This window comes from Dermacentor silvarum, chromosome 1 (assembly GCF_013339745.2).
Source record: "Dermacentor silvarum isolate Dsil-2018 chromosome 1, BIME_Dsil_1.4, whole genome shotgun sequence".
NCBI lineage: Eukaryota > Metazoa > Arthropoda > Arachnida > Ixodida > Ixodidae > Dermacentor > Dermacentor silvarum.
Window position 1 is genome coordinate 253,344,533 of NC_051154.1, and position 27,484 is coordinate 253,372,016.

At 43.7% G+C, this 27,484-nt stretch overlaps 1 protein-coding gene across 2 annotated transcripts in view; it reads left to right on the plus strand.

The window, feature by feature from the left end:
* Positions 1 to 27,484, plus strand: part of LOC119437057 (chromosome transmission fidelity protein 18 homolog) — a 134,765-nt gene that overhangs the window by 29,033 nt on the left and 78,248 nt on the right. For both annotated transcript variants that reach the window (XR_007464835.1, XM_037704129.2), the window contains exons 7-14: positions 3,796 to 3,828; positions 7,905 to 8,002; positions 9,270 to 9,393; positions 15,759 to 15,874; positions 18,231 to 18,324; positions 21,768 to 21,866; positions 21,999 to 22,126; positions 23,806 to 23,871. Coding sequence is in view for 1 of the 2 variants with exons in the window: in XM_037704129.2 (XP_037560057.1) it covers positions 3,796 to 3,828; positions 7,905 to 8,002; positions 9,270 to 9,393; positions 15,759 to 15,874; positions 18,231 to 18,324; positions 21,768 to 21,866; positions 21,999 to 22,126; positions 23,806 to 23,871 (758 nt within the window). In the remaining variant the exon portion in view is untranslated. The remainder of the gene's footprint in view (positions 1 to 3,795; positions 3,829 to 7,904; positions 8,003 to 9,269; positions 9,394 to 15,758; positions 15,875 to 18,230; positions 18,325 to 21,767; positions 21,867 to 21,998; positions 22,127 to 23,805; positions 23,872 to 27,484) is intronic.

A 27,484-nucleotide genomic window follows, 5' to 3' on the forward strand; every position in this document is an offset into this window, starting at 1 on the left:
GTACTCTATTCTAACGCACAAGCAATTTTTGGACCTGTTTTATCGGAAAAAAAGTGCGCGTTAGATTCGAGTAAATACGGTACACTGTTTTGATCACTCTAGAAACGGTTTCGACAATAAAGAAGAATAATCCAGCATGTTCTGTCCTCGGTGTTCTGACTTTTGCCTTTCTGCATGTCAATGCAAAGCGAAGCTGAGCGGCGGCACACCAGCCAGCACTGACAGCAATACTTGTGTCAAAATTTTACCTGTCCAGACTTCAGGATATTGGCTTGCCCCTGTCCGCCACATTAATGACGAATGATGCTGAGTGATGCTACAGCAGACACCACCACCAAAAATGTTGAATGTGTGTCGGCGTTTACAATTACAGTAAAAGCTCGATGATACGATCACGGCTAATACGAATTTCCGGATGATACGAATTTTTCTGTGGTCCCGGCCGAGCCCCATTACTTTGCAACGTGCTAGAGAACGGTTGTTACGAATCGATTTTCAGCCTGCGTCGGTTGATACGAATAAACGCCGCCCCGCCGACGGCCGCGAAAGAGAACAGCGCGCAGTCACGCGCTTTCTCTCCTTCTCTTTTGGTGCGGAGGCGCAGCGCTGGACAGCGCGGACTCCGCGACTGGGCGCGAAGAGTTTGAAGCGGTGGCGCTTTTGTACTTCTCCTTTTCTGCGAGCCGTCAGATGGAGTGGCTGCTGCGCTTCGGGCCGCGTTCTTCGTGTTTGCGCCATTTTGCCTAGTCGCAGCGAGCTATGTCTCGCAAGCGGAAAGCACTCTCCTTTAAAGAGAAATTAGACATTCTTCGAAAGGTCGATGAGGATCCCAAGAGGAAGCGGACGGAGTTGGCTAAGGAGCTAGGCCTCGCAACGTCAACACTGAGCACAATTGTTGCACAGCGAGACTATCATGAAAAACGTGCTTTCGTTCAACGTCAACGCGAAGCAAGCGAATTCGAACGCGCTTATTTCGAACATACCGCGCACCGACAATGCTCTTAGCAGCGCGCCAAATCACGCGGCGGCGCCTCCGACCGGCATTGCTCCGACACCGCAGGAGAGACCCCTCAATGCCGCGCGCGAAGGAACGGAAAAAAAAAAAAAAAAAAAACCCGCGGCGGAAATTTCACTCTCTCTCAAATTGCAAGGTCGCCGTTTCTGCATCGCGCCGGAACAAGCGTGTACGTGCCGACTAGAGTGTTCTAGACAACCGTATTCTAGCACACAATAGTGCCGACGTCTCAGCCACGCGGATGAAATGGCAGTGAACCCTTCTCTATTTTCTAGTCACATGTTGACCTTGCACGCTGCGGCAGCAGCGCAGAGGGAAGCAGCGGCGGAGGCACAGTCGGGCCAACGAAACTGCCACGCCCGCAAACGCTCGCTTCTCGATAACGGCAGAAAACGAAACTTCAGGGGGCGGCTAAAATAAGCTGGCGCCAGCACGGCGGCGGGCGCGCACGGAGATGTGCGCACGGAGTCGAAGATGAGAGAGCTACAAGGGAGTTGAATAGGGAGGGCGAGGGGAGCCACCGAAGCGGCGGAGTTGACGCGGCCTAATCGGCTTCCCTGCCGCCCTCCTCCCTCACCTTTGACGGTCTCCGCGCGCACCCGTGTGCCGGCACCGCCCGCTCGCTCCCTGAAGCTTTGTTTTCTTCGTTATCGGGAAGCGACCGTTAGCCGGCCTGGGCAGTTTCGTGGCCCGCGCTTGCTATGCGCTTGCGCGCCGCGATATTTCACGACTCGCACCGTTCGTGCATCGTGCTATGGTGCACGAATACTTCAAAATTACGTCCTTTTAATTCGAACAAATTTTCGGGCCCCTTCGAGTTCGAATTATCGAGATTCGACAGTAGTTTTAATTGTGTTTCGATGATACGAATTTCGGCTAATACGAATATTTTTCGTGACCCCGTGAGATTCGTATCATCGAGCTTTTACTGTATACAGCTGTACAAATTACTGCGACAGTGTCGTTTCAGGGTCATATATGGGGAATGTCGGCCATCAAATAGACATGAGTGGTTGTGCTGCCAGCAAATCCCTGTGGTCCAGCATCTTTTAAACAGTGTGGCATGCATTTGTGAGCATCGGCTCTTTCCGTTCTTATGCTTCGACGGTGACCTAATTAAAGTTACCAGATACAGTTGCATTTCTACAACACTTTCTTACTTGGAGAACTTGTGAAAAGTCACGTCTGATGTGCTTCTCACACACACCCCACTGCACAGCACCTGTACTTTCTCATTATGCTGCGTTGCTATATGAACCAGCTTGCAGCGAAAATTTCTGAAAAATGTTGCACTAGCAAGGTCTGCGTGATGGAATTATCACAGCAAAGCTTGGGCTGATTGCGCAGCACAGACGCATGTGACATGCTCGCTCTGGCCAGCGTGTTCTGTTCTCAACTCAATATTTTCAAGGAGTGTAGTTTGATAATTAATTGAGGATTAATTAGGTGATTGTCTTATTGCTGCTACAGCTTAAAGAGCAAAAGTGGGCAACCGCTTTCTTCGAATATCACTTGTTTTCGTTTGTAAAATGGCTGGACATTCATTAAAGACGAGACATAAAAATATTAAAGTAAAAAGTAAATGTTTATTTTTCATCAAAATGAGCAATATACCTAGAACAAGGGCATTCAATGAGAAGAAAAGTTATTTTGCACAAACTTTGTGCAATAGGTGAGTAACACCTGGCAGAACACTGGAAGTGAGCTTCACTCTAAGACACCTTATGGCTTCGTGTGGAGCTTGGGCAGACATTGGGTCTACGTTACCTGTGTGATACCACTGCAGCCGGGGATCTTACAGCGGTCTTTCTCCTGTGACAGTGCTTTCAAAAGAAAGCAAGTCTGGTTCCAAACTTCTTACTCGTCCTCTGGTCTGGCTCTAATCCAGCAAATGATGCTTGCTGCATGTCATTCAGTGTTGGCCGAAGACATTTTGCCAGAAGGTCTGTACTCAAAACTGAAACTTGGCAAGAACAAAATATTATTCTCGTGTGTTGCCTGTAGGCAACACTCAGGGTTAAAAGCTAGAAAAGAGACCCCCAGTCACTGAAATAAAAAAAATATATATATCTTGCGCGTATCACTATTTAACTGTGGATCGAAGGACATTATTTTATTTTTTTTAGATTGGTGATAAATTAAAAGACAACAATTGGAGATTGAGCAGGCATCAGAAAATGCTGCAGCAGCCTACATCTGCCTTCAGGACCGCATTTCAAGGGGTGCCTGCAGTTAAATAGGATGTTCCCATCAACAACTGTAGCCAGAAGCGGTGTTAGCTAACTGTCTCGAGGCTAGGTTTCATATACGTGTAGACATTAATACCCACAAAGTTGAAGGAGATGACAGCCGTCACTATTTTGAAGGTTATGAATCCCTGTATGTAATGTCCTGAGATCCGAGGTTTGATCCCAGCGATGATGTGTTGTTTCTTCTTTTAGCTTTTGTTTTTAGTTTTATTCATCTATGCATAAAGTATAGTAATGACTCCCTATGGTTGAATGACTTCATTCTCCTTAGTTCTATTAGTTTCAGCAATTTTCAGCACTTTTCTTGGCTAAACTTTAGCTATACTTTAGTCGTAATTCCTTTGTAACTGTGTCATCTTATTGATTTACCCATTGACGTCGCCCACCTGTACTGTAGTGTGTGTATTATATACAAATTAGATGTCATTATGTTGCAGTATTGCACATGGCATACTGGCAATTGTGGAGACTGTCACTACTGTTTATGTTCATTGTTGATTCTATTTTTCTTTCTTTATCTTTTTGACGCAGGAATTGGATGAACATAAAAGACCTCAGCAGAAGGCAAGCTCTTTCATTTAATTCTTATATCAAAGTGAAACTGTTTGAAATTGTGTGGCTTACTGTGTAAGAGATGCTTTGATCTATGTTCTTAAAGGAGACACTAAATTTAAACAGTACGGCAAGCTGAATTGATAAATAGGTAGTTTGGGAAAATAGATCCATGTCTTTTACTAAGCACAGAGCATCAGTAAGCGACAAAAGAATGAAAACCTGAACAGTGGTGTTGCCACCTCACATTGGAGATTGGGGGCTCACATTGGAGATTGAGACCCACAACACGTGGCACACACAAAGCATGAAGCTGGCATGCAACACTGCAACGTTTGAATAGGAAGACATATGAATGCATGCACAAACATGTGTGCTCAGAGAACACCTGGTAATGGCACCACTGAGGAGAAAGGAAAAAGCACTGAAGTTCAACGCATACCTACAAAGCAAGACTTGCTTGAACCATAGCATCGAAGTTCATAAACAAAAATTGAGCACTAGGAGATTGAATGCACAAACATCATTAACACATGGAGAAAATCAGAGAGAGCAATGCTCACTAGTGTCCTCAAGGCACCAATGATGGAAACGGAGGCTACCACCATTGCGAGTGTTGACACACAGTAATGTAATCTTAGAGAGAAGGCTCATGGTGTGAACGAGCAAGCGTGCCTTAAGGGCACAGGGTAAGGCAAAATTTAAAAAAAAGTACTTTTTTTTTCTTTGCACTGTGAGAAGCTTATCTCTTTACGCACATTTTCCATATTTGCGCTTTTCTTAGAAAGTCTTATTTCTGGCTGAAAAAAATTTTTTTCCAAAAGCAAGTAGTGAGTGAATACATCCCCTTTTCGGATGTGCTCCGTGCTTACCGGTGATTTTTCTAACAAAAAACTTCCGACACGAAAACCAATACGCTTGTCTCGAATCAGCTGTGTATGAGAAATTGTCTCGCAACTGTTGCACCGCTAATTTTTCAGTCAAGGCAGTGAAAAAAACGCTGTGCACGCGTTTTTCTCAGCCTTCATGCTTAGGAGTGTGTCTATTCAAACGCTTTTCGTTCCTAGCTGCTTTCCTTGTGACATTGGACGCGGGTATTTCGTTGCGGGTATATCGCATGTGCCACCATTTTGGAGTCATTAGGACTCTGAAGTCTGGCCGCCGCACAGTAAAATGGCTGAAAGAAGTTGACTGCAATCGACAATACATTGCGGAGAGACCTGCACCACAGCTCACAAAAGAGGCAAGGCAAGCAAGACGACAGGCTCAAAATTGAAAAAATGACTTCGGCAATGATTACCAAACTGGTGGCTACTATAGATATGACTTTAACGGTGTTTGTATTAAATAATATGTGTTTTTCACCTTTTTTCTTACTTTAAACTCAATTATCTCAGTACCATGTTTTTTATTACATAGATACCATTATTTCCTGTCTTCCAGGATAACCAGTCGATTTTATTTCCCTGTCATCTGTATAATTGTAGGCAACTACTGTGCCAGAATTGAAAGTATGCACCGAACGGTTTTTGTGTTACAAATTTTGAAATATGCAAATGAAGCCAGAATTTAGGTACTCTATAGTGTGAACAATTTCGCCAAAATAGCAATTTTAGTCGGATTTTAATAAGTCTGGTACAGTTAAAAGAGCGGGAAATTTAGAAGAAAATTATATATGCATTATGCTGATACCTCTTTTAGTTGCTGAGAAACCGGTTCCTCAACATGGTAAAAAATGCACGGGAAGTAGAAGGGCTTACCCTGTGCGCTTAAGCAGCACAAGCACACACAAAAAAATATATAAAAATGCAGAGAGGAGAAAACAAAGAAAATGTGACGATGGCTGCAAGAAAAACTGGCATACAAATAGCGGCAGTGGAGCTATCTTGGCAGCACACTTGTTGGCAAGTGGAATGCAGGTGGGAAGTGCAGTTTTTAATTGCAATGTCCTTGACTGCTAAGTCATCTTATGCGCAGCAAATGCTGAGGGCATGGCAAAAGGGTAATCTACTTGTCTAGCTAGACATGTTTGACTTTAAACGTCCCTCTGAGGCTGCAAGCCAGTTGTTTTAGGTTACCTTTGTCTTCACATATAACACAATTTTTGATTACATGAATCTGACAGCAGGGTATCGAATTCACTAGCTCATCATTTTGGTGTAATGTATTACTCTTTACGTTTAGGAGGTCTTGTGCAGTAATGGTGGCACCTTGAGTCACATGCTTGAAACGAAATCATGTTGCCTGTTTCTAGCCAGTATGCGATGGCAGCAAATGTGGAGAGTGCATGTCAGCCATCTCAGATAGATCTCCCTCACACTTGATTCACTGTGCCACCTGTTGAAACTTACATGCTAAAGCATACTTCTTCTTGATCGTCAATTTCAGCTTAGTTTATTTCTACATTTTGTTGAATAAAGTAAGTGCTTAGAACGACAGAAAGCTGAGCAAGTTGGTAAGGATTTATGGTACAGAAAGGCAGACAAAGAAAACTTGGGCACAAAATGGCATTTGTATTGTTATAGTTCTTGTGTCTGTGTTTTGTATGCCTGCTTTTTTGTACCAAGAATAAATTCAGGGAGCAGGGAAGGTACGTCAGCTCGACGAGGTCCCTCTACCCATAAGCCCAGACCACACGTACGCTTGCGGACGCGCGCAAGCTCGCGTCTACGTGCCTAGCGGCTGCCGCGCCTAGCGAGGAATGACGGTTTGCATCCACAAATACGCGCGGCAGCGCGTGCTCACTGGCCTCACTCGTTTACACCTTGGCAGACGCCACTTCGTACTTCGTTGTTGACAGTGTTTCAAAATGCTTCGATATTTATAAACGTAATTGTTATATTTTTAGAACTGTTAGATCAGCACAAAAAGCGAAGAAGCACTTTCTTGCATGTTATAAATCTGCTTAACTGAGAGTTGAATGTACTGCACCGTAGCTGCGTAGCCAGGCGCGCCGGTGCGAGGCAGCTCAAGCGCGCAATATCAGAGAGGAGCTGATCACCGAGATCGCGCCGCGTTTCGACGCGTACGAGCCGTGCCGCACCGTCTGCGCATGCGTGGGCGCGCAGACGCGAGCTTGCGCGCATCCGCAAGCGGACGTGTGGTCCGGGCTTTAAAAGCAGGTGCTGGCAGGACAGCAAATAAGATTCTTTTTTATTGCGATAGCAATTATATGGACACTCCAAAGCAGATTTCTGCCGTCGGCGTCGCCGTCGCCGTGAGGTTCCGTATGACGTCAATGGAGATGAAATCGTCGCCGCGCGCCGCCGCACGCTGTATGTGCGAGTGAAAGGGCGCGAGGGACGCGCGCTTTCACGGGGAGTGAACGCACGGCGGAGAACAAACGCGCGTTCTGTGCCGTGCTCCCTTAAGGGCTGCAGAAGTAGGCGTCTCTTTCCTCCTTTACAATCACCATATATGTAGAGCAAACGCGCCTTCTTCTGATGCACGAAAAGCAGTGGGGGGGAGGAAGGGGACGTTTAGCTGCGGCACCAAGTACCTATGTATATCAGAGGCTCCGGCAACAGTCACCAACGCCGCACGCATTTTGTGCGAACGTGGGCAAAACGCCGACGGCGTCGACAATAGTTCTGCGTGTTGCCGGTGCTGCTGCATGTCCAAGTTTATACAGCTGATAAAGCTACTGTCATTACTCCGTATAGCTCTCTCCAAATTTGCTATCTCAATTGATGCTTCGCCTTTCAGGTGAAACTGCGACAACTTTTTTAGAAAGAGGCTGTAGATTCCCGAACGATTAACGATTTTCTGTACTGTCCCATCTGGGATTTGTTCTGTGATCTTTGTTCCGTGATCTTAATCTTCCTCTACCCCTTGATGTCATGATTTATTTTTCACTGAGTCATTCCATGGCATTTTTAACTCTTCATGTATTGACCATGTATATGACCATGTATTGTTTCTTGCTATCTTTTAGTTATTATTTATTGGTGGCATCTTATAAACTAGTAAATTTACTGGTGCTCCTGTCCATCGCTAGTTTGTTTTATTTTTTGTTATACTATGTGGACACGCGTGTTTTGGAGTGATGAATCTTCAAAGCTGTGATTTCCATAATTTGCATGTTATAGGTCATTCTCCTTTACGGGCCACCAGGGCTTGGCAAGACAACCCTGGCACATGTCATTGCAAGGCATGCTGGCTACAATGTTGTGGAGCTCAATGCCAGGTTGGACTCACTTAATTTTCTAGTTCTTAACAGTCTAATGTTATACTTACTGGAGTGGTTCTGCGTGACTACTGTTCTGAGGTGTTGATCATCTTGTGTAAACGAGAGAATGCAGTTGGAAAGGGACTATCATGCTTGTACATGTTAAAGATAGTGCCAAATGTTTGCAATGAATATGTGTACTTATTACATCGTACACCGTACACGTGACATGCTTCCCATAAAATGGTGGTCGGTTGTAAGCTTATTAGAGCATTGCATGGTTTTATAATAGATGGCAAGCATTTTATTATGTGTTCTAAGATAATTTTCCAGGGAGTCTGGTTAAGAGAACATAATATGCAATACCTTACAGGCTGCCTTTCCAGGTCTGGATATATCGTATATCAAGTAGTCAAGCACATTCCGTAGTGCACCTATGCATATCAGGGTTTTAATATTATTCCATAACATTGTGCTGTGGAAGGAACCTGAAGTTCAAGAAAAAGACTAGGGTTTCAGCAGAAGCCAGCAATTTTGGTGAAAGCAGTGAGTGCTGAAACATTGTTACTGGAATTGTAGGCCCAGCTTATAGCAGGTAAGAAGAAAGTGCACCATGGTGAGTTTGGTCCCTGACACTGTCTCACATCTTCTGAAGGGCCGGATCGAGGCTATACATGTGCCATGTTAAGGACTAGCGCTGATAAAAGGGTATGGGTAAGAGCATGGAACAGTATTTTATTGCCTTGGATGCCTTAAATGCCGCTGTTACTGTGGAATTTAAATTAGAAATTGTTGGGGGACAGTATTTGCTAGACATTGGCACTAGAAGTGCCATGTGAGACCAGGCTCTTTGACTGAATATAGCTTAGGATCACTTCGATAACTGCCACTTTGATATGCATTTCAAGGTTTGTCTAGCTTAGAGGCTTGTCCATCTATGTAGCGGTTATCGGTCTCGTAACTGAATAAGCTAAACAAAATAGAAGTACACTGATGTTTGAATTTCTGCACCAATGTAAACTCTAACTAGGCCTGCATACTTGAGGACTCTTGCAGCAGCAGTGATTATGCTACAGGTCACTAATCAAAACAAATTCACAGTTCATTTACACTTCTGGGATGTAGACTTAAAAATGTACACTACCATGTAAAGCAAATACTACAGCAGGTGATATCTGCATAGTATGGTCACTGTTTACAGGGCGGCCATCTCTGCTGCTTAGCTAAGAAAGTTACTATGTTGTGCTTAAGGCTTGTAATAAAGCTGTCATTTTTGGCCTTACAGTGATGACAGAAGCCCCGATGTGTTCAAGACTACTCTGGAGACTGCCACTCAAATGAAGGCTGTCTTAGGGCAGGACCCACGACCAAACTGTCTTGTCATTGATGAGATTGACGGCGCACCACCTGTGAGATACTCTTTTTAACTGCTCAGCCCATTTGTGAATGGTACTGGCCTGAGTGACTAACCATTAGTGTCGCTAGAATTGTAAATTTACTTATTTATTTGAAGTACAGTTAAACATCAATACAGTGGAATCTCGATGATACGAACCTCACGGGGTCACGAAAAATATTCGTATTAGCCGAAATTCGTATCATCGAAACACAATTAAAACTAGCTAAATTATGGGGGGATGAGAGCATCAGATCGCGAAAATCGCGAGAAAAATGTATTTTTAAAAACCACGCATTTCGGTATCTGCAACGCCTAATCTACGCTGAATCAAAATAGTTTGGCTGAAAACGCGCTAAAAGTGGCCGAAAAAGATTTATTCGTCAGTGCGCAGGGTGAGAAAACAGCTTTAAATCGCACAAAATCACCGCAATTCAAGGAGACATATCTCGTATTTCCGGCCACCGAGCGCCACCATCTTGGTATCGTTCGAAAGCTCAAAGTTTCGCCGTTCCGCTTCTCAATTCGTCCGTCGTTGCCATCTTGTAACAAACGCGCAAACTCAAAAGAAGCGCGGGTCTGCGATAGGTAGTCACACGGACCCTCCGATGAAAGCGGCCTCCGATTGGCTGCCGTGCTGAAAGGCGTCTCTGCATTGGTTGCTTCTGTGGCAGGAGCAAGATGGCAACCGCAGTTGTCTGCTTCGTAAACCACGCCGGCGTCTTCACTTGACACGCAGAATTCGGATTACCGAGAGCTCCTAGGTTAGTGATGGATCGTCGCTCGTTGGAGATAAAATTTTGGACAAAGCACGTCTTCGGAATACGGAAGCGCAAGCCTCCTACGGCAAGAAAAATGTGGCGATTAGCGGGAGAAGCGGAGGAGAACCCTACTGACCGTGCCGCGCTACTCGCACCGTGGATTACGTGCCGCGCTATCTTGCACCGTGTGACTCCGGCAGCGAAACCGACAATCGCCCTGTGCCATCGCCACCGATAATGCAGTCGACGGATGACGCGCCAACGGAGGCTCCCGCGCCTTGTCATACGGCCGCGCGAATCAGCCGAGATCGTATCTCGGTAGACAGCTCGCAGCGAGTAGGCAAAATGGTGCAAGCACAAAGAATGCGGCCCGAAGCACAGCAGCCACTCCGTCCGATGGGCGGCCGCCGAAAAGGAGGAAAAACACGAAAGCAAGAAAAGCGCCACCGCTTCAAATTCTTCGCGCCCAGTCGCTGCCTCCGTGCTGTCCGGCGCCGCGTCCGTGCCTCCGCACCAAAAGAGAAAGGGAAAAAGCGCTGTTCTCCTTCTCGGCCGTCGGTGGGGCGGCATTTATTCGTATCAACCGACGCGGGTCGAAAATCGATTCGTAACAACCATACTCTAGCCCGTTGCAAAGTAATGGGGCTTGGCCGGAACCACAGAAAAATTCGTATCATCCGGAAATTCGTATTAGCCGTGATTGTATCATCGAGATTCCACTGTATAACAAAGTCGGTAAAATTGGCAGTTTGCTTTGTTACATCGAAATTTCGTTATATTGAAATTTGACCTTCTAATGCAACTGATTTGTACAATTCCCGATAGATTTTTTTTACATCGAAGGGGCCGCAATATTTTCAGTATTAACAGGCAATTGGGAAAAGCTAATTTCAATGAGAAAACAATTCATTTTTTGAATTTGAGAGTCGACGACATAAGATACGATGTCATATCGTGTCGAAGATATTGTCACATTGGCGATATGAAGCGAAGCCAGCCCCGCTTTCGCACTCACAACGCCCCTGTGGCTGATAGTGACGCTCGCAGTGGGACGACGCTATCATGAAAAGCGCCGGCAGTGGGGAGCGAATGCTTCGTCTGCTTCTTGCCTCAATGTGTCTCCGAAACTCTAGATTACACAACCTCCAATACTAAACACATGGGAACATGGTGCACATAATGACACGCCATCTCTGCATGCCCACTCTTTGCACATGGGCAGATTACCTCTAAAATAGGGTGTGTGGGCTGCATAGGCACTCAGCCTATGCCGCTTGCAATTCCGCTTGTAATTCAGTCATATGACCATCTGCGTCCGCAGAAGTTTCCATTTATTTTCTCTGTATTCCTTCGCGGCAGCAGTGAAATTTTATTATATTGAAGTTATGTATGAACACACTTTATTATATGGAGGCTCTAAATAAATGTTTTATGGACAAGAAGTTTAAAAAAGTTATATACTTTGTTAGATCGAGAATTTCGTTATATTGAAGCTCGTTATATAGAGGTTTAACTGTACCTACAGGTCTCTATATCAGGAATTGGGTAAGGAGGGCTAGTACAATAGTATGACAATGCAAAAAGCAGTAAACTAAGTTAAAAAAATATGCAAAGCTTATCAACAATACAAGCGTAAACACAAGCATAAATACAGGCAACAGTGTAGGCATAAATCCATACATCAGGTAAATGCATAGTTAACAAGAAACCCAGTCGTTAAAGTACTGCATGAAGATATGTAAAACACATTAGGAAAAAAATATACGAACTGTTAAGTAGCCAAGAAATTAAAACCGCGTGAATAAAAAGCAGATCAAGAACGCTCAAAACCATAATGTGTGAGCAGCATAAGAATGTGTCATATTTGTGTCTTTTTTACTCCTTATGGTCATTTCTTCAATTTGTCTAGTTGTCTTTTCTCCTGCTTTCATTTACCTTTTTCTTATTATTTCTACACTTCAATTAAAAACACAGTTAATCTCTCCCATGCTTTCCTTGGCTTCATTGTCTACTGGCTTCAAATGGTTCTTTACCATTTAACTCTCAAGTTCTTTCCCAAAAAATTTATTATAAGATAATTATACACACACTACTCTGACGAAAAAATATGACATGCTATAGTTTATACCATCCATATTCACCAGAAATAGAGAATGAAACTTGTTCCGAAAATTTCATTTTCTAAAATTTTTTCGTCAGTTCACTATGAAGTTTTTAATTTATTTGTTGGAACACATGAATATGAAAGAAATGTAAGCCACAGATAATACGCATGGCACAACTGCATGCACTGAAAAGAGCTGACTACCATGGTTTGTTTCCAGTGAGCTAAGAAACAGCGGCCTGGATGGTTACAGCTCAAGCTTAGGAGTTAAATGTTCACAATCAGCCGACACATCCTGCTCCATTTTTGAAGCAATAGTTTATGCATTGTGAATTATTCACATCTCCACCGTGCCAAGCTTAATGATATCTCACACATGAAATTGCATTCAATAGGTGATGGGTCCTTCCTGCGGCTATGTGTGTTAGCATCATACACCTATGCAAATTAGCGGTTGTCTCATCCATGGCTACAAAGTAGTCTGCGTTGTGCACTGCTTTGATGAAGGTTACACCAAAAGTACAGAAGCAGCTGAAAATAGTGTACTTGGTCATCTGAGAGGTCGTGGATGTTTTGCTGCCATGTTCTTTCTTGTGTGTCCATGAAATGGGAGTGACCACATTTTTTATGTGGTCATTCTTCTGGTAAGGACGATTCTTCTGGCTAGGAAGAGGCCACCCACATCTGGGTAGAAAAAGCATGTATCTGCAGTGCCTTCTGCTATGCAGTGCAAATGTGTGTTGTTTACTTCCACTTGAGGTTGCCTACTGATTCTCATACCAAGAGCACACATTTAGCTGACTAATACATCACTCTTTTGTTCAATTTGCTCCTAGATATTTATCAAAAAATTATTTATTATGGCTCATGCTTAGCAGGCTGTGTTGCTGAATTTGCAGCAGTTTCCTTTCTTTTTACTCTCTTTTTTGTCTTTGTGTAACCTGCTTTATATTTATGCTGGCATAATAGTGAAAGATGACAACATTGAAGGTTTAACTCTCAAGCTCTTGTAGTATGACATTTTCATATGAAGCATGTTAACATCACTTCATCTGCATCATAGTGTGGCAAGTTGTCTATTTCTGTCTTTGCTGTGTGGTATGTTCTCTTAGCCAGCAGAAATTGTTCTCACTGACACTGCAAATTGCTATTTCAATTGCAGCAAGAATGCTTCGTGAAGTCAAGCACAGGTTCTGGCAGCTTTGCCAGCAAAACCATTTTGACAGTTGTCTAGGAATGTTGAAATGCTTATAGTGCTGCATTTCTTTGCGATAGTTCCCAGCAATGGTGATACCCATTATCCGCACTGACGCCATATTCTGTCGTCCTGGAAAGAAAAGTAGCTGAGAAATACAACCTGTGGAATTAAATAAAAAATGACATACTGTATTTACTCGATTCTAAGCACTCCCTTTTTTCATGATCACGATGCCCTTAGTGAGGGGCTCCGAGACGTGCGGTGCGCGAGCGTCAAGAGTCCGCGCCGATCGCGGGCGTCACGAGTCCGCGCGCCTCTGCAGTCCGGCTGTGCGGCGAGATCGCGCTGTGGATGCCGTGCCACCTCGGGACTCCGACGGCTCTGGCTATGCGCGGTGTGCGAGCGTCACGAGTCCGCGCGCCTCTGCAGTCCGGCTGTGCGGCGAGGTCGTGCTGCTACATTCTAGCCACTGTAGCGCTGCGGACGCCGTGCCACCTTGGGACTCCGGCGGCTCCGGCTACGCGTGGCACACGAGCATCACGTGTCCGCGCGGTTCACGGGCGTCACGAGTCCGCGCGCCTCTGTAGTCCGGCTGTGCGGTGAGATTGCGCTGCGGACGCCGTGCCACCTCAGGACTCCGAAGGCTCCGACTCGAAGAGAGTGAGCAAGCGCACTTGGTGGCCTTGGCTACGCGCTCTTTTTAACAAATAGGGGGGTGCTTAGATTCGCATGCAAACTTTTTTCCCAATTTTTTCGCGAAAATAGAGGGGGGTGCTTAGAATCGCGAAAATACGGTAGATGCAATAGTGCGTTGAAAGTAGAGCTTTTTTTTTTTCCGTTATGGGAAGCACATTCCCAACGTGTTTCTTTAAAAATGCACTGGAAGGAAAAATCATGTCTTTAACCCCACACCAGTTACATGTGAAACTATGCTAAACTCACTGTGGCATAATCTTTATAATATAGTATGAATCTTGTGAACGGCAGAAATTTTCTGATCTAAAGTTTGTGGGATGCAAAAATGAACCGAGTCAGTTCACCAAAGTGAATGAAATGGGTGCTTACACATTAACTTCCTCTCCATTTCCTGTGACACTAGGGTGGAACTTAGGAACTTCGCATGCCTGCGCGCATAGAGTTTACTACAAAAATTTTTAGTAGGAAACCTGGCACTGATGTCTATGGGGGCTGGCAGTTGAGCCAGCATGGGAATTATGGGTAGTAAATGAATTTGCATAAACTACGACAGAGTTTGCAGCACCAGAGTTCCCACTAGTAAATTTTGTAGGAAAGTCTGCATGCACGGGCAAACGTGCATGCATAGACTCGTGAAACGCTCATGAGCCAACTGTTGACATCTCTTAGCACGTGCTGCCATGTTATCTATGCTGTTTTCTTTTTTCCCTGCTTGTAGCTTCTTCAGCAAAGGCTATAATAGTTGGGAGCAAAATGCAGCTATTTTTTTTTACATTATTTGACATGGCATAAGTAAAGGCTGATGAGGATACCAATTGTTGCTTGTGTTGCTGTTTGAGCATGAGCTGTAAGGCGTATACAGATAGGCTAGCAGCCATGTGACAAACTGCCTGTTGGTCTTGGAACAAAAGCACAAAGCAATGACAGACGAAACACAGTGCTTCTCACAACTGAGTGTTGTGTCCTGGGCCGATGTTTTGTAGCGATGCCTTTCCTGTAATAATGCCTTTTCGCGCTTATCGCGCTTTTTCAGTGGTCAGAGCGATGGTCCGCTCGCGTTATCAATGGGATCAGCTGGCCGTGAGCGGTGGATGATAAGACTAGTATAGAATAAGTCTTAAGGCATTGCTACAAAATCGCGGCCCTGGCTGTCTTTGGTTTCGTGTTCTTGTTCTTTATATGTTTGTTCCAAATAACTGCATTCTGACTCAGTTTGCAACTCTTCTACTCTCTATTAGCGTTGCGTCATGTCACCCCTGCATTACCCAAGCATGCCCCTTTTTGGCCTGCAATGATTCTGCACACACCATAAGGCACTGTCGCAGGGAGCCTGGCAACCATGGGAAGAAAGCATCCTTTAATCATTGCAGCACTTTGTTGTGTGCTGTAGTCTGTGAAATCACTGCCCACTGATAATCGGTGATGGCTCCATATGCCTGTTAATACATGCCTGTTTTTGCTACAGTTGTGCAGGGTAGTCATTTTGGCCCATTGCACCAGATTATTGTGCGTTGAATGGTCGTGAGGGTTGCAAAGTATTGCATTTTATGGTTTATGTAAAAGCACTAAATTTAAGTCATGCTTGCTTTTTCTTTTTGTTTGTTTTTTACGCGCACCAGGCTTCTATCAACGTACTAGTCAACATGATCAAAAGCACTGGCCAGCCTACAGGAAAGAAGAAAAAGAAAGATGGAAGCCTGCTTCTTAGACCCATCATTTGTATCTGCAATGAACTGTAAGCATGATAAAGCACACTTCCTTGGTTAATTTGACTTTTCACCCCGACAGATGCCTGCCTATTACATCGCATGAAAAAGCTTGCCAAATTGAAATCGTTTCAACCTCAAATGCAAGACAATTGATGGCATTCAAAATACAAATGGATTAACACTTGGAATCTATGATTGATTGATAGAGTGAATAACTAGGTTTAACATTTAAAGCAACATCGGGGCTGGGAGAGAAGTCACAGTTGGAGAGTTGCTGATTAACTTCGATCATTTGGGTTCGTTGACATGCACCTCAATTGATGTACCCAGGCATGTTTACATTGTGCCTTTGTCAAAATCTGGCTGCTGCAAAACCACCCTGCCACCACATGAACTGATGATACAGTAGTTATGTGCAGTAGATCAACTACACATGTAGACCAATTTTTTGAGGCACTGACTGCCACAGCAACCAACACGTGCACATTGCATGGGCAACAGAGCCATTTTTCCTCCTTATTTGTCTTGCCCTCCTTCAAATGTCTGTCCTCATTCTCCTTTGCACTCTTGACTGCTGCACCTGAAATAAAACCAAATAATCATCTAGTGGTATATGGTTCTTCAGCTATTGTGAGAATGTTAAAAAAAAATACATTAGAGTGCACTTGTTTTGCAAGATCATATATGCAGTCCCCGTCTCCAAGTGTGCAGGCCATTATTTTATTTATTGCAAATCAATTAATGCTCAGTTTACATAAAAATTTTGCAAGCAGTCTTTACTTGAACTTTTGCATAATTCAAAACCAAGCCTGCATGTCCTGTTTAATCAAATTCAAGGAATTCAGTTGCACTCTGTTATCTTATTTTTCCAATGGATAAGCTGTAAAATATTCTCCCTGTATTGTGACATTTTATACTGTGCAGTTCTTTCGCAATATCTTCCATGATGCTTGCATAGCCCTTAAAGTTTGTTTGCACAGCATACTACCAAAGATGGAATGTTGGATTTTTGTATGGAATGCTAGAATGCTCACATTTTTACATTTAGGTGCACGTTAAAGAACCCCAGGAGGGTCAAAATTAAATTGTAGCCCTCCACCACAGCATACCTTAAAGTACATGCATTGCTTTGAGATGCAAAAATACCCACGAGTTACAACATTCTGTTGAACCTCCTGTTGATTGAACCTTCTCTATAACAGTCTGTTGAATTTTTTGTAAAACCTGTTCAAGAGGCTTGTTCACATTTAATGCATAGGCTCTGTGTCCACTACAATGTGACCAATGTTGCAAATTTGTGGATTTTCATTCAACCTGTCACGGGCCATTGAAATGTCTATTACTGACACATTGACTGCTGTGTAGTCTGCAACACTTGTTGAAAAGTTTTGTATCGACTATCATCACTAACAGTAGATGCTGAGCATCACTCACAGTACATGGCTTTGGTTGCCTTCCTGGTTCCCCAGTCTCCTGATTCCACTTCACATGTTGAGCTTTGTCTACATTTTGTTTGTCCCTTTCATTCTCTTTTGCTGATGTGCTTAAAACCTTCAGTTGGCTCCTTATTTCACTGCCTAACCCGAGGCACCCAGTCTTCCATGATTTTTTAAGTGGAAGAGGGAATGAATCGAAAGGTGAATTAACAAGGATGCCTAATTGCAACCGCTTGGAATCTTTTATCCTCCGCTCACCACAAAGTTTTCAGTAAGCTGTCTTTTGTGCAGCACAGGGCAACTTAGCTGTGTGATGTGTCCAGCCTTACATTTTTAATTGGTGCCAGGCACACTCCAACTGGGGACACTTCATTGCCATGGGCGATGGATGGGCGCGAGCGTCATGACGCTCTGTGTGACGCACTAAAGATGCTGACACAGGTAAAATAGTCCTGTGGAAATGCATTGATTGTTTCTGTGCCTTTAATTGCGCTTGGCTCAGCTGGTGGTGTTTTTCATTACATTTCACACTCATCACTCATATTTTGTGGCAAGACTAATTCCTGCTATGGCATTCGCTGAAGATTTTCGTTACTCTGATGCCGCTTCTAGCTTGGCATGCTTTAGACTGCTTCATGTGTCCATACTTATTAGGTGCACTAGTGATGCTGGCTAAGTTTTCTGACACAATCTCTAATACTTTCTGCGTATAATAGACTCCCGACAGGCTGTAAGCGTCACAAGTTAATAAATATGTTTACAAATATTGCAGTAGTCTTTTTGCACTTAAGCATAAGCGGTGGAGACGATGGATTTGCCCACTGTGGTGTCACATGGGCTGTTTCTATGCAAAATATGGCTTGAGGGGCCAAAAGGTCCAGGCTTCAAATGGTGCTGCTGCTACAGAATATCAGTACTCACAAAATAAAACTGCATTTCTATGAAGGTATGTTCCAGCCCTGCGGCCATTGCGACAAGTTGCATTGATGCTGCACTTCCCATCTACACAGAAGACCCGCCTTTGTACTCGGCTGTTGGAGGTATTAAGAAAACTGCATTCCCTTTTTTTATTGAAATTACAGAAAGCTAACCTGAATTAAGTGAGATGCTCTGGCTGCTATGTTACTGATTTCTTCTTTGTACTATATGATGGAAAATGTGGAAAAGATAGTCTGAGATGGCACTGTGTTAATGTCCATATATATATGCTGCTTGCTAGTTGTTAATTATGCTCAAATCTTGTCCAATGATTACATGCTATTGGCTGTGTTGGGAAGTACCATGGCTAATAAGATGTGTTGTCTTAAAGTTACATGAGTCAATTGGCCAAGTTGAAACTCGGGCTTGTTGTAACTGGGGTGTGGAACATACGTACAATAAAACCAACAATAATTTAGTTCTGTTAGGGTTCTGGGCCAATGCTCTTTGATTTCATTCCAGTTCAATTTTGCTTCAGGGAAATAAAGAGCTCTGACAATTCCCGAACTGATTCAGCACAGTGCACTTGATCCTCAAGCTTCCCTGTTTCGATGTGATACAAAGTAGACAGGCTATCAATCACTAGTCTGGGCATGCAAGTTTTTTTATTGAAAGAGTAACAGATTACTTTACTGGCAGGTGGGAGACGGGACTGGATAATCTAACGTGCATGTCATTATTTAATAAATTTTTCCGGAAAAAAGTGAGTATTAGAATAGAGTAAATATGCCATATTTCCGCTAGCTCTAACTTGAAATGCCTGGCTTTATGTATTTCAAATCAAACACCCATATATATATATGAACAAGTGCATAATTATTATGACAAACATATGTGATGTTGGTGATGCGCATGGTATGGAGCATTCTGTGGCGAGAAATGCATTGTTTATTGCTTTTTAAATCACACATGACCACTTAATAAATTAACATGTTTGTCATAATATTATTACAGTGTTGACCGCTTATAACGTAAGTCGCCGAAGTCGCGAATATCTGCACTATAAGCGGTACTGCACTATAACCAAAACACTGATTTTCAAGCCCTGCACATATGCAAAACATGTAGACGAAGCATGTAGACACGCTTTGTACTATCGCGCACACATCGTGATTACGTTTTCACCAGTGAGCTGGCAAAAACACAATCACGATGTAGCCGTTGCTCTTCAAGCTCGACAGCTTTGCACCGAGTCAAAACGAAACAACTGTTTGCCGCAACTGCTGCAGAAAAAACCGTGACCGCTATCGAAGCGATTATGAACGGCGACTTTGCGGTGCTGAAGGCACGCGCCCGACACACGCACCGAGTCTGGAAGAATTAACTACCATTCGCTGCAACACCTGCGGTCGAAACCGCGGTCGCTATCTCTGCGATCATCGATGGCGACTACGCAGTTTTTTAGGCATGCGGCTGACGTGCGTACCGATTAAGAATGAAACTACTCTTCGCCGCAAACGTTGCGGAGAAAACCGCGGCCACTATCGACGCGATCGTGGATGACGACTACGCAGTTATGGAAGCCCGCGACCAACGCAGTGTTATGCATGGCGGTAAACGCAAGAATACAGGCTTTAAAGACACAAATAGGTTCGAAGCATTCCGCGTTGCTGTCATTCACGTACGATTTCAACTGATGGCTGTGGCGATGCGGACTCCGCCGCTTCGTTTCGGTTGGACGCTCACGTCGTTCTTGCTCTTTTGCGTCGCACATCTGCGGCGCTCCTCGCTCACCGAGCTTCGAAAGTAGTCCGAATTAACCGATGTGCGGCCAAATAAGTCTGAATTAACGAGAGTTTATTGCATTGAATAATGCATACGTCGGCCGGGAGCACGCACCTTGTTGAGAAGCGTGCTCGCTGCCGCACTTGTCGGCGATATTTTCCCGCGGAAGCCGCATTATAACCAGTATTTCATCTCACGCGGCTGCACTGTAAGCGGTATGCGTATACATGGAGTTCTATGGGAGGGTAAATGGGAGTCGTAAAAGGCCGCGTTGTAGCCAGTTCTGCACTATAAGCGGTTACGTTATAAGTGGTCTATACTGTAATATGATGTCTAGTAAGTGGGTGAAACTGAGTTTTTTTTGTAAACATGAAACAAATACAGTGGTGATCAACAGGTGATGTGTGATTTTGATTATGCATAAATTACAGTTTACTGACAAAACACAACAGGCAGTAATCAAACAGGTACGTGGTTACATTAACAAAATAAAGGACCAAGTAAACAGAGAAACAACACCAGCCATTATGCTTGCAGAAAAATGAAAATTTAAATACTTAAGAAAAAGGCAAATTATGGTTAAAGAAACCAAACAGGAGCTAGAGCTCATTTCATCCTTGCATACTTTCTTTTTCTTTGTTTTTTTAGTTGTTGGGAAATCCAGGCTTAATTTATAATATTAGAAGAGGGGGGAGGAGAGGGTGGGGCTGCACTGGAATGGAACCTGTGGGAATCGAGCTGCTGCTTGTTCTCCTTCTTTCTCATCTTTTTTTAGATCTGGTGCTCGATTGAATTGCCAGGGTTAACAGCCGCACCACAAAGTTGCAGCACCATCGGTGATCAATCAGACTTTTGAAAAGCCTTTCTGCCATGCACCTCAGCTGGCTATGGCTAAGTAGAATTGCAAGTGTCCCAGCCTATGTACTAACAGTATCTGGCATATATCCAGCACGCATCCCAACTCGCACATATGAACCACGTTTTGAGCCATAATGGGCTGCTAGCGGGATGGGCTGACTGAGGAAAAAAAGCTCTTTTATTTAGTCTAACGCTTTTCTTGGCTCTGCGTCACCAGTTACGTTTGAACTGTTTCGTTCCAAACCAGTAACACATAATTTTTTTAGTTCAACCTTGTTCAGGGTCAGGCATGTTTCGAAAATACAATTTTAGGTTCAGGTTAGGTTCTGGCAAAAATTTTGGTTTGGGTATGGTTTTTTGGTTCAGGGTTTCAGTTAAGTTTGATAACAATATTGGGCTCTGGTTGATGCAAAGTAGAGCATCTTGTGCGTTCTGCACATTGCATTGTGACTAATTTCATGTTCATACTGTGGTGACACTGCATACGAGTGCGACGCGTATGCGTGTCGGAATAAACAGTCGACGAGCTGCGCTCTAGGTGATGAAAGGAAAGATCCCCTGTTTATGGTGCTGGCCGATAATATACACTCTGGGGGACGTCACATGGTAAAAGTAGCTTGGCGCACGTAGTTGTCGCCCAGCTATCTGTCGTGACATCACACGCCGAACACAGGCAGGCGATAACAGCACACATACTGTGTGTTCGTCCTACTTTTACAACAAGTACATGATAATGGCAGCTGAGGAATTGAAAGGTGAAGTTGTCAGCCCACTGTAGGCATGTCAGTAATCACACAGGATCAGAGTGGCTTAACTGTTAATTCAGCTGTTTCATGTCTTATAGTTTGCTCATACAAAGTATTGTTAGTTAGAGAACGTTGGGGTTTTGCAAGAAGTAAACCCTGGTCTTGTGTTCTTGCAGGTGATGCGAAGGGAACGGATGAAAGGGGAACAAACGGCTGTGTCTGCACTGTGTGAGAAGGCAGGAAATGATGTGCGTTCCTGCCTCTCTACACTCCAGGTAAAATGAGGGGTGTTGAACCACCACCTTTGCATCAACATAGCTGTCTCTTGTGGCATCTTTCCTACTATGCATAGGCGCACATGATGTGAGGCTTTATGCTGGAACTTGTGATAACAATATACTTTGCAGTTCATCCATGGCCGAAAGAAGCAGCTGACACTAACAGATGTGAACACCGTCAACGTGGGCCAAAAAGACGTTCAGCAAGGACTGTTATCACTGCTTCATGAAGTGTTCCAAAAACCACGGGCTGCTCGGTCAGGCATAATTCTTTTCATTTCTCTATTATTGATGAGAAGGTTTTTGAGACCTAAAAGTTTCCTGCAGTGTCTTCCCTCTCCCAAGGCAGGATGCTGCTGCAGTAAGCCAGTCAGAGGAATTGCCTAATCTATGCAAGGCTTTTTGAAAATCCAGAAAGTAGGTGCATCAGAAAGAGAACAACCCCTAGGAGCAGTGGCTTTGGAAAATTATGTTGAGGGTACATATTAACTGTTATCAGTAGTGAGAGGCACATCATGGGTGTTGGAGCCATTATGGTGCTAGTTGAAACACATTGCAACATATCACTAGCAGCGTTCAGAAAAGTCCCATTTGAGGTAACACTTTTTGTAACTGTACACTCTTACGTATGGCTGCAACCTGCATAATTTGGAAGACGGGGGTGGCTTCCTGACCTAAACTGAACTCTGAAGATTGTGTAGTGCATGGCTATTCTAGCTTGCTGAAAACTCTAGTTCGTATACTTGGAAACATAATGAGGTAATTGTGAGCATGTGGTGTTCCACCTGCACCGCAAGCTTGTACTGTGGCCTTGCGTCAACAGCCATGTGCTGCTCACCCAAACTTGACACGGAGCCTGTCGTTCCATCGGCTAGCCTTGTCCACTAGCCACAGAAGGGAAATCAAGCAGTTTGATTCAAAATTGTGGGCTTCACAAACTCTGCAAATATTTTTGCACACCACTGCTTAACAGCCCTGTAATAAAGTAGGCTTCAGTGCTTTTTTTTTTTTTGAAGTTTGCATCTTTGGCATAAATTGAATTTGTACTGGTACACATTGTGTTGGGTGTATCAAACTTGAGAGGAGCATATGAATTGCCAGGATTTAAATGTATTTTTATGTCGCAGTGACAGTGCTCACATGAGAACACAGACGGGGATGATGAAAGAGAAGAAGCAAACTATTTATTAGTCAAACTTATGCCCGGAAATTAAAGCGGCACTTAATGTGACAAGAAACCAGCAATCACAATTGGCTGTTGAATCCCATGACACTGTTCGAACCTACATGCTATTTATACATGCGTCATACATTCAAGAGTGGCCAGTGGTTCTTGTGTGCATTCGAAAATGTACAACAGTGTTAGCGGTGCATGTGTGATCTGATTATGGCGGGCCTGCCTTGGTATAGATGGAATGACAACAGGCATGAATAAAATCTCAGCCGCAGCGGCCGCATTTTGATGAGGGCGATATGCGAGAACACCTGTGTGCCGTACATTGGGTACACATTAAAGAGCCCCAGGTGGTCAAAATTAATCCGTAGTCCTCCACTACGGCGTGCCTCATAATCATATTGTGGTTCTGGCACTTGAAACTGCAGAATTGAAAAATTAAAAATAAAGCGCACATCTTACATAGTGGTAAAGCAGGATAACACTGGTAACAGGCAGTAGCAGATGTTAACAAGAAAGAGGATAATGAAGAACATCAGGCAGTATGCTATGTGTGATAATTTTAATCCATTGAAAGCAAGTTTGTCTGCTGTGTCTTTTCTAACTATATCAGTGTGTCTGTGTCTGCTGTTGTGTCCGTACAAAAAAAAAAGTCTTGTAAATATGGATGTTTTGCGTTGATTGAAACTTTAGCTTAGTTAAAATGGAGTGCGATGAACTAACCAGTGCGATGAACTAACCGCACTTTCTGATTTCGTGCAGGAAAATCTTTCGGCACCATATGGATTATGCGTCCAGCACTGCTGCAAAGAAGCCTGAAGATATGCGGTAATTTATTTTCACAACTGAGGGTTGCACTGTGTAAACCTGGCAGAAACAGCTACACCTGCAACATTGTCAAATAGCTCTGTCTTATTAGGATAAATTTTGCAGTATGTATGTTACTGCACACGGAGCATTACACAACAGGCTCTTGAATTAGATCTCTTTCAACCTTCTCGCATATTCAGAGCAGCATGTGTGAATACCGATCCTGTAAATATAAAAGAAGTGTTACACCAGCGTATATAATAGGTAAAGAAACAAATGGGACACATTTGCTGAAATCTGCCGGAACTGAATTGACAAACTGCAAGCAGGCCAAATTATTAGAAAAGATGGCAAGTAGTAATCTGGTTGTTTATTGCTGGATTATTTGTTCCGTTATCTTTGATGAAATGCATGTAGTAAAGAAATATCACGACTACCTTGCATGTGAAAAGGGTAAGCATAAATCATTCACAAGCATGTGCTACCACACTGCCTGTCAGTCTTCTTGACGAAAAGATTAAATATCTTAGCTATCAGTTTTTGACATTTGTGCCTTGCTGGCAATTTTCACCACATTTCACTTCCTATACTCCCAGTTTTGCTTTGTCTATTGTTTTTCTGTCAGTGGCTTACAAAGCTAGCTTTTTGTTGCTTTCTTTCTTGCAGGCTTTATACAATTTTTGATTTGTTGTTGTATAATTGTTCTTGGCCTGCACAATTCCTTCAGTTTTTGACTGCACTTAGCCAATGACTGCTTGCTGGCCAGCTGAGCAGCTAGCTTAGATAACTTCATTTTTACTCTCGAGTGGCTCTTTCTGCCTGTCTCTAAGCATTCCACATTCTTTCAACTTTATAGGAATCACACCACTTCGAATAAAACCATTAGTTGAGCTATTAGCAAGCCATACAGCCCAGCTTTGGACTTCTATGAAGTGTTGCTATTGTGTTTTTATAGACAATTGGCAAAACTTGCTTCTGAAGCTCCTTACTCTCAACTAAAAGTGGTTAACACATGAGTGACAATGGGGGCTTCTGAACATGACAGAATTAAAAGGCAGGCCAAATTCACTTATGTCAAATTAACAAAAAACTGCTGCTTTAAGCTGTAACAATGCACAAGGGATGGATGGATGGATGTAAAACCTAAATGAAAGTCCTGAGGTACGCGACTCAGCACGCAGCGGGCCGCTCCCACGTTGGGACAGTCAGGCCATGCCCGACCGCCGCATCGTGGGCCCTCTGCACAGCCCATAGTTGCGCCCCGGCATCGGGGCTCTAGATAGCGGAGAGCCACTTGTCCTCATTGATTTGTTCCGTGCCTTGCAACGAGGGGCAACGCCAGAGCATATATGGCCTAGGCTAGCGAAGTCATTGCAGTGCCTGCAAGAACTACTGGCATAAGTGTCGGGATAAAGCTTGTGTAATAAAGCTGGGATGGGAAATAAATGATAAAGGACTGATTGCAAATGTTCTGCATTGTCTTCAACCTCTGGACTTTTTTAATGCTTTTAGAAGGCTCATGTCCTTGGGCAAAATGCCTATTTTTTTCTTACGACCTGATCAGGCCTGTTCAACATATAAGCACGAACTATGGGTCTAGAAACGTTTTAATGGCACCCGCCGTAGTTGCTTAGTGGTTAGAGCATCGCGCTGCTAAGCTCGAGATCACGGGATTGAATCCTGGCCACGGCGGCTGCATTTCGATGGGAGTGAAATGCCAGAATGCCTGTGGGCTGTGACAATTGGGTGCACGTTAAGGACCCCCAGGTGGTTGAAATTTCCAGTCTCTCTCACTACGGCGTGCCTCATAATCAGATCATGGTTTTGGCATGTAAAGTCCTAGAATTAAATTTTTAAACATTTTAATGTCATTTTTATGCCTATAAATTCCTATTTTGATGTTGGTACCTATATGGGGATTTTCAGAGCCTAAAAACGCCTTTTTCTGGGTTTTGTCCTAGCCTTACTTTGTTTAAAAGGATATATATAAGGTAACAATCGGCTGAAGGCAGCCGATTGTTACCACAGGCACCTTGCCTGTGTCAAGGCTGTTCTCAACAGCTTCGCTGCAGATGAGAGCATCGCGGTGAGAAGGGCTCAAGCTGTGCTACACGACAATACACTTGAAGGTGACTTAGCATACCTTGCGCCCACTTCACGTTTTTAGCCAACATCATCGAGATGCTTGAATGTAGATGCCCGTAATGTAGGGATAATTTTGGACGTTCATGAAAGTTTTGTCACCATCCCCAAAGAACCTGTTGCTGATAGAGTTCGAAAGTTAAATCTGTCGCGAACAAAAATCTAGGGTTTTTGGTAGGGGTGTGTGAATACTTGAATATTCGATTTTGAATTGAATAGTGAACTTTCGAATAATTCAGTTCATGGATCAAATATCTCAAATTCAATTTCTCGAATATTCAATCTTTTGAATATTGGTACCAAGCACGAACTTCCCGTGGGCCTCCCAATTTGAGATCTCTTTGCCGTCGGCGCTGACCGCGGTCGATGCTTGCGGCACCAACGACCGTGCGGAGCGGTGCCGAGTGACGTGATGCACATTCCTCAGCTTTTGGCTGTCGTGCAGATTGGCCTTAACGAACTGACGATAACCCACAGAAACCATCTGCCATAAAGATAGAAAAACCCTCCCTACTGTTTTCAGGAAGAAAGCTGTAAAGCAATACTTTCTAAGCAAGAGAAGATTGCCATGAAGCACAGTATATGGCCCACTATTAAACTGAAAACCCCTTTGGTAAATTAGGTCAACTTTGCTATTTCTTCAGCTTTAGAGGGAGAAAAGCACGTAATTCTATTTGACAGACATTCTGTTGATAAAAAAATATTTTCCAGACTTTTGTATACAAACTGAGTTGTTATCAGTACTGGCATACTAATTTGGTGTCCCTTTTGAGATAAGTAGAGCATACTATACATCTCACTTCATAAGTACCTAAGTTATACCCCGGTCAAGCGGGCAAGTTAAGTGCACTTACGGAGAGTGTCACTCGGTTTAAGTGCACTTTGCCCAATCTAAACGTTGCAAGTGGAGTGTCACTTGCTGCAGAGTGTACTCCGGTCCAAGTGCGTTCACGGAACGCACTTTGCTGGCCGAGTGCGTAGCCTCGTCGCCAGCGGTTTCAATGGTATAAAATGTAATGCATAAAAAAAGGACACAGAAGTTCATTTGAGTGGTTGAACAGCTCTTGCACACAAATAATAGCCGAAAACGCGTTCATAGTCTGTTCGAGCAGGATCAAATGCCGCCTCGTCGCACGCCACTATGTCGTTCTGGATTGGCTAGGCATTTTTCTTGGCTGGCATTGACTTGCCACATTCTTAAATAAAAAATATTTTAGTTTTTTGTTGAAAAAACCTAGATTAAGTTTGTTTTAATTAATAATACAACGTAAGACAATCACTTTTTAGAAGTACTTCTGTTTTTAATCTAAGTTTCCATAAAACGCGCTCGTAGTCTGTCGCCATTTTTTTTTACTGCAAGTGCACTCTGTTTTCCCATTTAGAACCGCGTAGCCTAAAGTGTCACTCAAGGTCCCGAAGTGCACTCCCCGTAAGTGCACTTAACTTGCCCGCTTGACAGGGGTATTACTGATAGCTAGCAGAGTCCTTA